This window comes from Magnolia sinica, chromosome 5, assembly GCF_029962835.1.
Source record: "Magnolia sinica isolate HGM2019 chromosome 5, MsV1, whole genome shotgun sequence".
In the NCBI taxonomy this organism is placed as follows: Eukaryota; Viridiplantae; Streptophyta; class Magnoliopsida; order Magnoliales; family Magnoliaceae; genus Magnolia; species Magnolia sinica.
The window spans coordinates 105,163,478-105,177,853 of NC_080577.1; the positions used below are offsets into that span (position 1 = coordinate 105,163,478).

A 14,376-nucleotide genomic window follows, 5' to 3' on the forward strand; every position below is an offset into this window, starting at 1 on the left:
AATCTTATGAAAATCCATGTGCATCGAAAATAGATAGATTGATGGTAGGACTCTAACCTTGAATTACAGAACATGTGTTTGCTGAATTGGACTGGTGACATCTTTTTTTCTTCTTCTTTTTTGGTTATGATGGCCATCAATCCAAGATCATTTGCTCAAGTATATGTTGTAGGTGGAAACCACGTACATTTGCAGGCAACAATTTTAATGGTTTGGATTGAAATGCAATTGCAGCTTGCATTGATCATGTGACATGGAGGCTAAGAGCTACTTCTAGTTATGAGTGAGTTGGTTCATGTTGAAGGTTCTAAAAGAGCAAGAGAGGCTACAAAAGACATGGGTGGAGGTATTATGATAAGATTTGATTGAGGATAGGGTCCTTCTCATGGTCCAATGCTGGAGTTGGATTTGTGTAGTCAACCCCGCTACTGACATGGCTTGGATGATTATGATGATGACTGCATGTGGTCCATAAAGCTCGAAGATTCGAGTAAGGGCTTAAGGCTGGATTGATGGAGGATTCTAGGATGATCTGAAATGAGAAGGGAGGGAGTTATTTATAATCAATTGGCTCGATTTTTCGATAATTAGTGAGAAGTTTAGGGGTTAAAAACGCTTTAAGGGTTGAGATCTGAGATTGCTGCATAATGGATTCTCAATGGTTAGATCAAGGGTATGGTTTGTAATTTAGGCAAAAGGGAGGACCCACAATCTTTTTCCTTTGCCATACACTTATGGTCGAATCGGAATAACCCCGCATGTTGTGCACCGTCTCCTGCCAAAGCAGAAAAGTTGCCGTGTGGTGGGCAGCACCTGGACTCCTCAGATGGTTTGTGGGCCTCTGGTAAGTGTGGGTTTGCTTTATGGTGGTTCTAAAGGTGAATGGACCTAATTTTGGGCTTATCTTGGGCTTGGCTTCTGGCTAGGGTTGGCTCTAATTTGGAGTAGGTACATGGGCTGAATTGGTTGGGTTTAATTGGGGTTGAGTTGACTGGGTATGACACGGTGAGTTGAGGTTCCGATAAGTTTATCAGCCTTGAGTGGGGTGTCTACAAATGCCCAAATTAGTATATGTGGTTAGGGGTGTACATCGAGTCGAGCTGGCCTCAACTCGACTCGGCTGGCCACTGGCTGACCTCAGCTCGAACTTGGCTCGACTCGATTCTTGAGCCTGACTCACTAGCTCGGGCCAAGTTCGAGCCAAGATCGAGCCAAGTTCGCCATTGAGGCATTTCTATAAACACCTGAACTGCGACTTCAAAATCTCACTGTTTTACAAATAGAGGCAATGGTTTTACAGGTATTTTATCAAACACCTTCTAAGCAATATAAAAACCAAAAAAAACAAAGAGAAAAAAGGTATTTGTTTCATGTACATACCTTCCTTGCCACCATCGAAACCAAAGAGGAGCAGGATCTGGCTACGGCCTTGAAACGGTGCTTCCCTGAAGGCATAGACATCTACTTTGAAAATGTGGGTGGACACATGCTCGATGCAGTTCTGTTGAACATGAAAGTCCACGGACGGATCGTCGTTTGCGAGTTGATATCTCAATACAATCTCACCCAACAAGAGGGTGTACACAACTTGTTCTGCCTAGTAACAAAGCGCATCAGGATGCAAGGATTCATCGAGCCCAACCACAAGCACATGTACCCTCAATTCCTTGAGCTTGTGATTCAGTACGTTAGGGAAAAAAAAATACCTTCCTTGCCACTAGCCACCTTTGTTGAATCATTTTATCAAACAGTTGGTGAGCAACATCAATGGCAAAGTAACTGAGTCACCAAAATAGTTCGATCCAAGTTCGATTCAAGCTGGATTCGATCCGAGTCGAGTCGAGCTGGGGCCTGCTCGAACTCATTTTCGAGCTCATAAAATCAGCTCGACTTGGCTCGAACTCAGCTTCGAACTGAGTCGAATCAAGCTTTTTCAAGTCGAGTCGAGCTAACCGAGCTAGCTCGGTTCGTGTACACCCCCTATATGTGGGATTTAACATAATAATAATAAAATTACTCGAACACACACCCTCACCCACACACACCACATGGGCACTTGAACCAATTACCTTAGTGTTTAAAGCACTCTTATCTACCACTAAGCCACGAGTAGGGATCCATTTAACATAATGATTATAATTAGCCTATTAAAATATATACTCTAGCCAAAAGTAAGGAAATTCGGAGCCTTGGGTGGACCATAAAAGTGGGCTCATTTTTAAAATTCCGACCCTTCTTGACAATGCATTCAAGTCTCAGTCTTTCAAGAGGATTCCAATTCACATGATTTTGCACATTCCATTTCACATTGATTCCAATTACCGTGGTTAACCATCAACCATACGGCCCTTTTACCTATGTACATCTATTTAACCAGCAATTACAATCATTTGCCATCAACCAAGCGACCCCCTTGCATAAACATCATGGAGGGGCGCACCCAAGCAGCCGACCCATTTGCTTGCACGCCCACCCACCGAGCCAAAGGTAGTGAAATGATAATTAATATCAATTAATAAGGTAACTTTTTGAAAACCTTTTTAAAAAGTATCGAAATGTAAAATTTATATTAATTAGGTAGCTTTTCATAAAAATTTCTAAATTTAACAAATAAAAACCCCAACCAGCTATTAGAGATCCCAAGAAATCAAGGTTTCATAGGTAATTGAGATTGGAAGTTTGACCAGAGAGTACCAATAGAAATGAGACTTGACATTCTCAATTCCACTCTTAAGGTGTGAAATGGTGTTACTATGGCAACGTGAGATAGGCAATTATTATAGTGGGAAATTATTTACACAATGTCCATGGTAGATTCACTTATATAAGTGTGGAAATGGAACTGCTTCATGTAAATTTTGGAGTTGAATTTCTAAAGTGCTTATAAAATAAAATTTTGTTGTACACATCCTATTTTAAATGAGATTAAAACTAATTTTCGACTTCAGTTAAGATTTAATCAAAAGCTAATCAGAAGTATACATATAGTTAGGCACTCATTGTACGACCATATGAACTCAACAAGGTACATCTTAGGACAAGTTTCAAAAGTAACTAGCAGATTTGATCGACCAACATTGGAGCAGGTGAATGGTACAGCCAAGAGAAACACCATGGCCCCGAAAGACCACAAAGCACCAAACTTGAGGGGGTCGTCGTAAAGGGCCCTTTCAAAAAATGGCCTTGACATATGGCAACTATGCGTTTACAAAAGCTTATGAAATAGCATGACCAATGAAGCAAAAAAGGGCCAAAAAAGGCCCATGATGGGTCGTTATTTGGCCAAATATGGACTATTTAAGGGGCATAGCTGTGAGCCATTCGAGAAGACCAAAGAGAGACAGAAGGCCGTTTGAAATCAAGGCCGTTGTTGGGAAAACTCCTAGAACTGTTTGTGAGTTATCCCGAGCTTAGCCGGGGTGTTAGCGCACCGACACACACTCGAAGCTATTCGCGCTGAAATCCATTGCAATCACATGCCAGCTCTAAAAAAAAGTCTTGACTGCATTGTTATGCATCCAACTAAGAGCACGAGTATTCCAAGTCAAAAAAGTTACTAAAGTCAAATAATAGCCTTGAAATCAAGGATTTCCGACCATCCCTTGTATATAAAAGGGTGTCGGGTTTTCTCTTTTCCTTCTCACATCTAAATTAACTTGCCTTTCAATCCACATATTCCAAACACATAGCATAGCACACATATTTACCTTTTAGTTTATTTCTACATTCTTCTTTCTCATCTACTTTATTTTTCATTTTATTTGCCTACTTGAGATCTTAAAATCTACAAAGTAAGGCTAAGTGTCTTTTATTTTCTTTTTGTCTGCTCAGAGTCTCAGGCTCTGCAAAGCATGGCTAAATGCCCTGATACTGAAATTTTGTGGAATCTTTAAAAAACTGTAAAATTCAGTAAAGTAGACATCGCACATTGTGTCGACGGAAAATTATACTTAACCCTCTCATTTTCCATAACCGATGTCTTTACTTAGAATCTACAACATAAACCAATTGCAGAAGGTATATGAGTCAAGAGATCTTAGAATTCCCTGACCTTTAATCAATTTTAGGATTTTTGGTCGACCGTAGATTCTAAAGCTTCATTTGACTAACGATAACTCCAAATCAAATAGACTTTTACCTTTGAGTCAATACCTCATATTCCAACTGCAACAAAACTAAACCAAGAGAGAGAGAGAGGGCATTTTGCGTCTTCACACGTGGGGAGCCATTCACATTTACACATGGACTGAGTTAGTTATAAAAATTTACTGCTTGAAAAATATGAATGTGTTAACTTGAAATAGTGAAATATCTATAAAAATTTAAGACTCAGTTCACTAAAATTCTTATAGGTTAAATCACATATATAATTTCGAATAGTGAAATATCTATCACATCTAGTAAAAAATATATCTAAAATCATGAAAAAGATTACTGTGTTTATAGTGGTTTCAAAACAAACGTGATGGTGTTAATTTAGTTATTATGCTTGTCTTATGTTATGTATTAAATAAGGAAGAGCTTTAGCCTCAAGAAGCATGGGGTGTGTATGCCCCTTGTTTTACAAAAATTAAAGGAGAACCATTTCACAAATTATTTGGTTTTTAAATTTAAAAATATTGATATCTTCCGAAAATCTCGGGTAGAGATTCAGAATTTTACTAGGTAACTTCTGGATATGGAGTGAAGCTCGGCCGTTTTTTATCTCTCCAACACTGTCGTAGCTGACTCTCCGCCTACTCTATTGGCCGACTCAATCCTTGAGTCGGACTAAAGCTTGGGTGGTTCTAGGGTCGACTGATCTTAACCTGTTGATTTAGGCTTTCCTTTATGAAGTTTTCGATTGAGCCTTGAGGTGCACTTCCTCTCTTAGAGGTCTCGCTTCGTGGCTTGGGACACTCAGGTTATGACTGGGTTAGGGACCTCACGGTCCGAGCTACGTCTCTCCATCCAGCGTTCGTATGGACTTTGGACCTTCTTCAGACTCGGCGTCTAACGAGTCCAAGCCATTGCTTCACTATTCTTTCGATCCTCTGGCCAACTCAAGGATTTGTTATATTTTTTCCCCTAACAGAAAACATTAATAAAACAAAAACTACTCAGTCTCTTTTCGTGAGGACTTTTCTATTATCTATCAAAGTAACCTGGTCCCACTGCTTAAATAAAAATAAAGAGATTTATCTTTCTTATCATTCTTTAATCAGTCATGGACAGGTGTTGGCGATGAGGTTGCGTCCTGCCGACTGTGGCAGGCAGTCCGCGTCTCCATACCATAAACATTTATTTTTAACACAATTGAGAACTGCTGGTGACTCTTACAACCCACTGCTATGTATCTGTTTATTCATGTCATCCATTCCTTCTATCATATCTTTTTGAAGTACCTTCTGGTAAATAGGCTGATCACGTTCTTGAGTAGACCACACCACAAATGACACAAATGACTCATACATTTAATACAACTTGTATCGAATGCTTCATGCATTTAATGCAATCCAAACTTATTTTATGGTTTGATCCTCTTGAGTGTTAGATTTACCTTGTTTTTTTGCACATACCTTAAAATGATAGGAAAAAGTGATGGACAACATGGATAAATAGATACATCGTAGTGGGCCCACCCATAGAACTGCCCATTTATGACTAGAGACGGGTGGTGTAGGATGCAATCCATGTCTGGACACCGAGTGTACCAAGTGCTCTTTGGGGCCCACTGTGATGTGTGTATTATCCATGTGAACCATTTATTTTATGAGCTTATTTTAGGGTATGATACTAAATTAATTAAAGCATATGCAAAGCTCAAGCTCAAATGGACAACTTAAGAGGAAATAATGGGATAATGATGTCCACTATTGGAAGGCCCGCAGTAACGGATGAATGGAAACACAAATATCTGTCTTAATCCAAAACTTCTGTGGCCCTTCAAGAAGCTTTCAACGGTCGGTGTTCAATTCCCACCGTTTGTTTCCTGTAGTTTATTCCACTTGAGAATTGGATATCTTTCAATTATGGGGTCATACATTAAAATAAGTTGATAAAACAGATGGACGGTTTAGATAAGACACATACATCCCTTTGAGCCCCACTGAGTTTACTCGGTACGCAATCCACTGTAGTTTGCTATGGGGAACGCATGTGAGCACTGCTGGCGACTCGCACGAGGAGAGAAAAAAGTGAAGCGCGACGACATGCTGTGCGACTTACCGAGCATGCGCCACTCAAGTGGGCCACATAAGCGTGTTGAAATTAACCAATGGTGATTTTTTCTGGAAACGGAGATTCGCTACTCCCCCTGACACCAGCCAGTGGCTGCTGGTCGGTGCTATGTGGGCCCCACCATGATGTATATGTTTCATCCATGCCGTCCATCTATTTTTACAGATCATTTTATGACATGAGACTAAAAATTAGGTATATCCCAATCTCAAGTGGACCACATTGCAGGAAACAGTGTTGAATGCGTTGATCATTAAAAACATTTTGGGGGCCATAAAAGTTTTGGATCAAGCTGGTTTTTGTTTTTTGCCTTCATCTGGGCCTGTATGACCTAATCAACAGATTGGATGTCAAATAAACAGTACAATAGACCCTAGGAGGATTTAATGGTGGATATCCAATCACTATTGTTTTCATGTGGTGTGGTACATATGAGACTTTTATCCCTCTCATTTCTAGTATCAAGCCCTAAAATGATCTATAAAAATGGATGAACGGAATGGATGAAACACATACATCATGGTGGGGCCCACAGAGCACCGACCATCAGCCACGGGGCTGGTGTCAGGGGGAGTAGCAAATCCGTTTCCATTTTTTCTGCAGCAGTTCATCATCTTGAATCGAATGTGGCCCACCTCAGCTTAATTTACCAGCATGTGCGTGTTGGAAACGGATTGGCTACTCCCCCGCCACCGGCCTCAGTGCTATGTGGGCCCCAATATGATATATGTGTTTCATCCATGCCGGCCATCTATTTTTATAGATTGTTTAATTGTATGATACCAAAAATGAGGTATATCCCAATTTCGAATTGACCACATTACAGGAAACAGTCTTGAATGAACGTCAATCATTAAAAACATTTTGGGGCCATAAAAGTTTTGGATCAAGCTGATATTTTTTTTTCCCTTCATCTGGGTCTGTATGACCTAATCAACAGATTTTGTGTCAAATAAACAGTACAGTGGGCCTCAGGAAGATTTTAATGGTGGATATCCAATCACTATTGTTTTCCTACGGTGTGGTCCACCTGAGATTTATATACTTCTCATTTAACTAGGCTCTAAAATGATCTGTAAAAATGGATGAACGGAATGGATGAAACACATAATTATGGTGGGGTCCACAGAGCACCGACCACCAGACACCGGGCTGGTGGCAGGGGGAGTAGCCAATCCGTTCCCGTGCGTGTACGACGTCGGCCTACCTCACTAATGGTTCGGATCTCATACACATCCCTCACGAACAGGTGTTACAGGGAGTTCGTACAACTCAAAGCTCTGTGGAGCCCACCGGCGATGCCCATGTGGAATCTACTCCATCCATCAGCTTCGCCAAGGAGATTGACTCCAGTGAGTCGCACCACAAGTAACGGTGGAGATTGAATGTCCACCGTTGAAAACTTCATGGGGCCACAGAGGCTTTAGATGAAGCTGATTTCTGTGCTTTCGTCCCTCCGTCGGAGTCTCTTATGAACGGCTTGGATAGACATCACGGTGAGCCCCTGGAAGGTTTCGACGATCAGCGTTTTTATCCTCACTGTTTCCTGTGGTGTGGCCCACTTTAGTATTTAATCAGCATAATTTTTGAGTTCTCGTGCTAAAATGAGATTTAAAAATTATGGACGGAATGGATTTGCATGTAAATCTCTGTGGGCCCCACAGATCTTTGGGTTACATGAACTCAAGTGGTGTCATGCAGCTCTTCAACGGTCAGGAGCTCTCTTTTTACGAAAAAGCTCCTAAACCCGATGACTTTGTTCTAGGACGTCCTTGCATGTAACGACCTTTTAGTCCTTGTTTTCAACAAACGAAAAGCAAAATGTAAATGAAGACCCTCTGATTTTGCCAAAAAGCCCCCCAGGGTTTCTCTCCCTCTTCGAAAAGCTCTCCTCCAAGGTACTCTTTCTTCATTTTTATTTTTTAATTTTTACTACCTTTCGATCTATTTTTTTCCATGTGCAATTGGGGGGATTTGTTTGATTTTTTTGCCCTTTCTTAGATTAATGGATGGAATGGTTTCGATTTTAGGGCTGATTTTTCTGAAATTTTAGGGATGTTTAGGGATTAAAGTGGTTTTTTTCTGGGTTATGTTTCGATTTTTATTTTTTAGGGGTTTATTTTCTTGGATTTAGATGTTTTTAGAAATTTTCTGGAAATTTAAGCGTTTCCTCGAAATTTTAGAGTTTTGGATCGTCTGGAAATTTCAGTGTGCTGGATATTTATTGTGGGATCTTGAAGCAATTCTGAAATTTTAAATTTCGAAAACTTATTAGGGTTTTCTTTCTGGTTTAGGTTAGGACCATGGTTTGGGTTATCTGGAAACTTTAGGGTGTGTGTGTTTTTTTTTTTTTTTTGGGGTGTATTTATGGGTTTTATGGTTTTATGCTTAAGGAGTCTTCTGGAACTTCTTTCCCTCATCTGAGGTTTAGTTTTAAGGAGATTCTGGAAGACTATGGTATTCTTTTGTTCAGGTCTCTGATCTTCTCTGATTTTTTTATTTTTTTTTTATTTTTAATTTTAGTCATCTAGCACTTGTGGAAAGAGATATGGAAGTAGTTTTTCCAATGTGTTTGGAACATCATCACTGGCATCTTGGGTGTTGGGCTAGATCTTAGGATTTTTGGATGTTGGACTCAAAAGATCTAAGATCATGCATGGTGATATGGTCCTTGTTCCAGGAGTAGGGACGAGTGCTTGATCCTCTTCAAGTGCACAAGACACTCAATGGTTTTATGGGAATCAATCTCTATTTTATTATTTGATAGCAAGACATACAGAAAAATTTAGGACCTATCCAAGATTTAGATATCCCAAAGATAGCGACAAATACAATATATCACCAAATATAGTCTATTCCTTATCCCACTACCCACTATCCAGCTGGATTTAATTTTTATTTATTTTTGTGTCAATTTTATTTTATTTTCAGATCCTACAACATGGCTTACCTATTTCTATGGGTTTAGTAGATAGACATATATGGGCATAGCAGAATTCATCAAAATAGTTGTATGGATGCAGATCCTTGTTGTGTCATTATATCCAGTGTTTTAAGTATCGATGATATTGGCCAATATATCCTACGATATATCTTATATCCCACATATGCAATACGAAACGCACAAGTAGTGCGATGTATCTCACATGTTCAATCCGGTGAACATTTTCGATTTTCAATCCTTTTTTTTTTTTGGAAAAGTAGTCGAAACCATTCCATCCATTAATCTAACAAAGGGCAAAAAAATCAAACAAATCCCCCCAATTGCACAAGGAAAATTTTCGATCTTTTTTGTTTTTTTTGTTTTTTCTATAAATCATGTTAAATCAGTGTCAAATTGTTTCAAATCCATAATTTTTCATGTTTTGCAAGAAAAATAATGAATTAGGAGCTTCAATTTCGAGATTTTAGGAGATGGGCCAAGTTGCGAAAAATTGAAAAAAAAAAAAAAAATTCAAAATCAAAATTTCCCAGTTTCTCTCAAATCGGTTGCAATCTGTGTCCAAACATAAAATAAAAACTGTATGTAACCTGATCTAGTGATTCTTCTTTTGCTTTTAAATATATTGCTTATGTTTCCATACGTCTTCTTATATTTATAAATTATATGAATAGACTTCGAATATATTTGCATCAATTCAGGTAGACAACCCATAGATTAAGACCCCATACAAAGAAAACCTATTATGTGCACTTGTTTTTTGTAATGTTTTGATTTATAAGTGTGTATTGATGTCTTTTTTAACAATCACTGAAATTTCATTGAAAACTTTGACCAATTTCCCAATGTTTCCCCATGTCTCCAACAACAGCGATACATTACACGATACAACCGATGTATCCCATGCGATAACCGATATGTATCTGTATCCCAAGGGTGCAATACATAACGCAATACCGATATTTCGAACACTGATTATATCCATAAGTTCGCATTTGAGAATTGCATAGATAAACCCAGTCTAGTTTACCTTTCAAATTAAAAGAAAAGGCCAGTCTAATTTAGGGATCATTTGGCGTCATGGAATTTAAAATGGCCTAAAGAATTTGTTTCGAGGAAACAAAAATCCCTAAGAAAGAGATTTTGCTTGTCATTTTGGACACTCCGAATGTTATTATGTGGAATCTAGAACACTGGAGAAGTCATGTGTCAAGTCCAACCTATCATATGTGGGTTTGCACACTCCAAATGTGATTGTGGAGTCTAGAAAGTGTTTGGGTATACGAGAGAGGGGAAATCCAGAATTTCCCAATGCTTCCTAATGTTTCCCAAAAACAGCAATGCATTATGCAATACATCCAATATTTTCCGTACAATACCCGATATACTTCCATATCCCAAAGGTGTGATACATCTACCACTCCGATATTAAAAACATTTGCTTGCGTCACATCCTTCACATTGATATTAAAAACATTTGCTTTCGTTTTTTGGTACTATGGAGGCACCCTAGAGTCACATCCTTTATGTGGCTCGTGGAAAGGAAAAGAGTGCTAACGATCAACAATCTTCAAAAAGAGATCAATGGTCCTTCCTAACATATGTATTTTGTGTATGGGTGATGGGGAATCGATTGACTATCTCTTTATCCACTGCTTCTTTGCTCGGAAGGTTTGGGACTGCTTTCTGGGTATCTTCAACATGGCATGGGTGATGCTAAAGTCGGTGAAAGATCTTTTATGGGCTTAGCATGGGGGAGGGCCTAGAAATTATGGCAAAGTGATATGGTGGCTAATCATAATGGCAATGTTGTGGGTGACTTGGGGGGAGAGGAATGGTTGTTGCTTTCGAAATAAGAGTGCCTCCGAGGAATAGGTCGTTAGGAAGGCTAATTTTGATTTAGTGGGTTGGGCGTCCAATGTAGAGGTGGTGAATTCCGCCAACCTTTTCTCCTTTTTTGACTTCTAGCTTTGGGTTGTATTCTTTCCCCACCTTGTGTTTGCTTTGGTGGGTTTCATAATAAAATTTTGTTCTCTCTCTCTCTCTCTCTCTCTCTCTCTCTCTCTCTCAAAGAAGGGGAAAAAAGGTTTATGTTATTTTTTTCCCTTTTGCTACTCTTTTCAATTCTTGCTTTAGGAGGTAATGGGGTTGATTGCTCAACTATAGTTCATGACTTGGAATTTTGCTTTCCTAGATGTTTGAGGTTTCTTTCAACAGATTGAAATTTGTAGTTGGAACTCGTATGGACTGGCATTATGGAAAATCCATCCTTCCTATCTTAAAATTCTTCTTTTCATGGCCTTTTTGGACAATAACAGGAAATTTATGAAGAGGGATCCAATGCAAATCAATTTTATCATAGTTTTCAACCATTCAATATCTATACACATGATACACTTGTACAAAATTCAGACTCCCCATCTTTTGGACCCTACCATGGATGGGTGTACTGTGAAAGTAACACTAACATTAGCCACTGATCAGAGGTCTCTTAATGATTAACACTATAGGATGCTAGGAATAAGGCCAAACAAAAGTTGGTGTTCAATGGTCGAAATTCATTCATTTGATGGCTACAATGATCTTATTGGCATGCTGTTTGGCATATGGCCTATCTACTGCACAGTAAATAAACAGTCTAGATTTTGCATGTGTGTGCCATAGAGATTGAGCGCTTGAAACTAAGATATTAGCGTTAGCATTGGATACTCTCATTTATTAATTACGTAAAATCCAAATTTATGAAGGAAAACCAGTAGCGGTCGCAAGTGTTACTTTTCCCTAACAATCTGGAAGAACCATCTTTTCAGCAACTAACATAAGATATTAGTGTTAGCATTGGATACTCTTATTTATTAATTACCTAAAATCCAAATTTATGAAGGAAAACCAGTAGCGGTCACAATTGTTACTTTTCCCTAACAATCTTAAAGAACCATCTTTTCAGCAACTAAGATAAGCATGTTGAGCCTTCAATTTTCATACAAGGTACTGCTTGTGCTCTTGTGATTATTTCACCATCAAAATTGCCATGAATATAGCGTGTTCTTGGGAATTTTCTTGTTACCACGAATTTGGGGTGAAAATTTTCATGAATATCATGTTATGGTATTCACCACAGTGTTTTCTTTATGATATTTTCCCCTGCAATACTCTTCATAAATTTCACTTTAGGTGGTGATGGGGTTGACTGCTCTGTTATGGTTCATGACTTGAAATTCTCCTTTGCTAGATGTTTGAGGATTCTTTCAACAGGTTGAAATTTACAGTTGGGACACCTATGGACTCACATTTTGTTACGGAAAATTCATCCTTCCTATCTTCACATTCTTCTTTTATCTTTTTGGGTGATAAGAAGAAATTTATGAATAGTGGATCAAATGCTATCAATTTATGAAAGTTATGGACCATTAAGGGGGTGTTTGGATCACAAGTTACTTAAGATAGGCTACTTATGCCTCAAGTAGCTTATCTTGGTTTCTGATTAAGTAACTTCACATAAAAGAAAGTTACTTATAATTGATCTTAAACCAAACTTACTTATCTCAAATAAGTTACTTATCTACTGCTGTAAGTAGAAAAAGTAACTTATTTGGTGGTATCCAAAAGGGCCCTAAATATTCATGCATGTGGTACAGTTATACAAGATCCGGACCCTTGATCTATTGGACCCTACCATAGATCGGTCTGTCATCGAAGTGACACTATCCCTAGCCACTGATTGGAAGACATGTGGGCTGCTAGGAAGAAGTCCAATCAATCGTTGGCATTGAATGGGCTAAATTTTTTCAATTGATGCTAGGATTATCTGAATGGTGTGATTTTTGGCATTTGGCTTTTCTCTTATAGAGTTCAATAAATGAAGAGTCTAGATCTTAAATGTGTGTGCCACTTGTATAGATATTGAGTTGTAGAAAGTAAGATATTAACACTAGCTTGGATAATGTCAGTTATTATTTATTCAAAAAAAATCTCAGTAATTATTTAATAAAAAACTGAATTTCTGAAGGAAAGCTGACAGTGGTTGCAATTGTTACTTTGTTGTAACATTCTTGAAGAGCCATCTTTTCAGCAGCTAGTGCAAGCATGTTGAGCTTTCAACTTTGATGCTATGCTCTTATGATCATTGCACCTTCAAAATTCCAAACATTTCATTCTTTTCTCTTTGGCATGCGATGCATTGTTCACGTCTACTTTGTCTTGACACTAGAAAGTTCTCCTTTTTCTTTTCTTTTTTTTTTCCTGAGTTGCTTGCTTAAAAACACAACAAAATGTCGGTACCTCTGATGAAGATTCCCCAACAAGGTCGCAATAACCAAGAAATTCTAGTTCATGATGCTTTGAGAGGGATTAGCATTTAGTATCCTTGCTCCCTGAATATACACAAGTGTGTCCTAGATTATTTACTAACTTATTTCATTGATTCCACTGCCCCAAAAATTCCTAGGGCAGGACAATCCAAATGATCCAACCATTGATCTTTTTAAAGTGTGTGTGTGTATATATATATATTATTGATCTTGAACCATTGATGTACTTTTTTCTTAATCATTGTATTTTGAATCATGTTCTAAATCACCAACACATTGGCCCCACCTGTACAAACTCCAGGTCTGAGGATACTAGACATATCCTTGGGCCTCGATTTACATGGTTCGTCATGAATTGACTGGTGATATAATTCATTTTAGTTGGCAGTCACTACTCAGAAGAACTGATTTTTCCATGGTTTTATGATAATAAGACTATATGTTGATGGCATGCTAAAGCATTAGGGATGCTTTCCATGTTGTTAACAATGACGGCACTAGAATCAATCTTTGTTTTAAGGCTAAATCAATTGAGGCCTCCACCCAGGATGGGTTGTATGAACATGTAGATCAAAGGCAAACACAATAATCCTGTTTTCAGATATGGAGACGATAAAAGGGCATTCAGCCTCTTAATTACCAAGGTGCCGTCAATAGCTAAGAGCTAGAATACATGTTTGATTGGCTTTCTAAGTCCAGCAAGGTATTCTGTATCGCTAACAGTGGCTATAACGATCGCCACCATTACCAATACGGGTATCGGCCATAAGGGTCGATATGGGGGTGTAACAATCATTACAGCCCCCATAGTGGTTGTTGTTGTTTGTTTGTTTGTGTTTTTTTTTTTTTTTTTTTTTGCCTGAAATTCTGGAAAATATCTAGAAAATCCAGAATAATGTAAATATT

General features: G+C 38.5%; 1 protein-coding gene across 5 annotated transcripts in view; it reads left to right on the forward strand.

The window, feature by feature from the left end:
- Positions 1-7,962: 7,962 nt before the first annotated feature.
- The window catches only part of LOC131246548 (uncharacterized), a 28,681-nt gene continuing 22,267 nt past the window's right edge, over positions 7,963-14,376 (forward strand). The window contains exon 1 of one of the 5 annotated variants that reach the window (XM_058246794.1): positions 7,963-8,117. Coding sequence is in view for 2 of the 5 variants with exons in the window: in XM_058246792.1 (XP_058102775.1) it covers positions 13,432-13,465 (34 nt within the window). In the remaining 3 variants the exon portion in view is untranslated. Of the gene's footprint in view, positions 8,118-8,658; positions 8,693-13,284; positions 13,466-14,376 lie in introns of those variants that run through there. The other 4 variants (XM_058246795.1, XM_058246797.1, XM_058246793.1 and 1 more) reach the window with 4 other exon arrangements.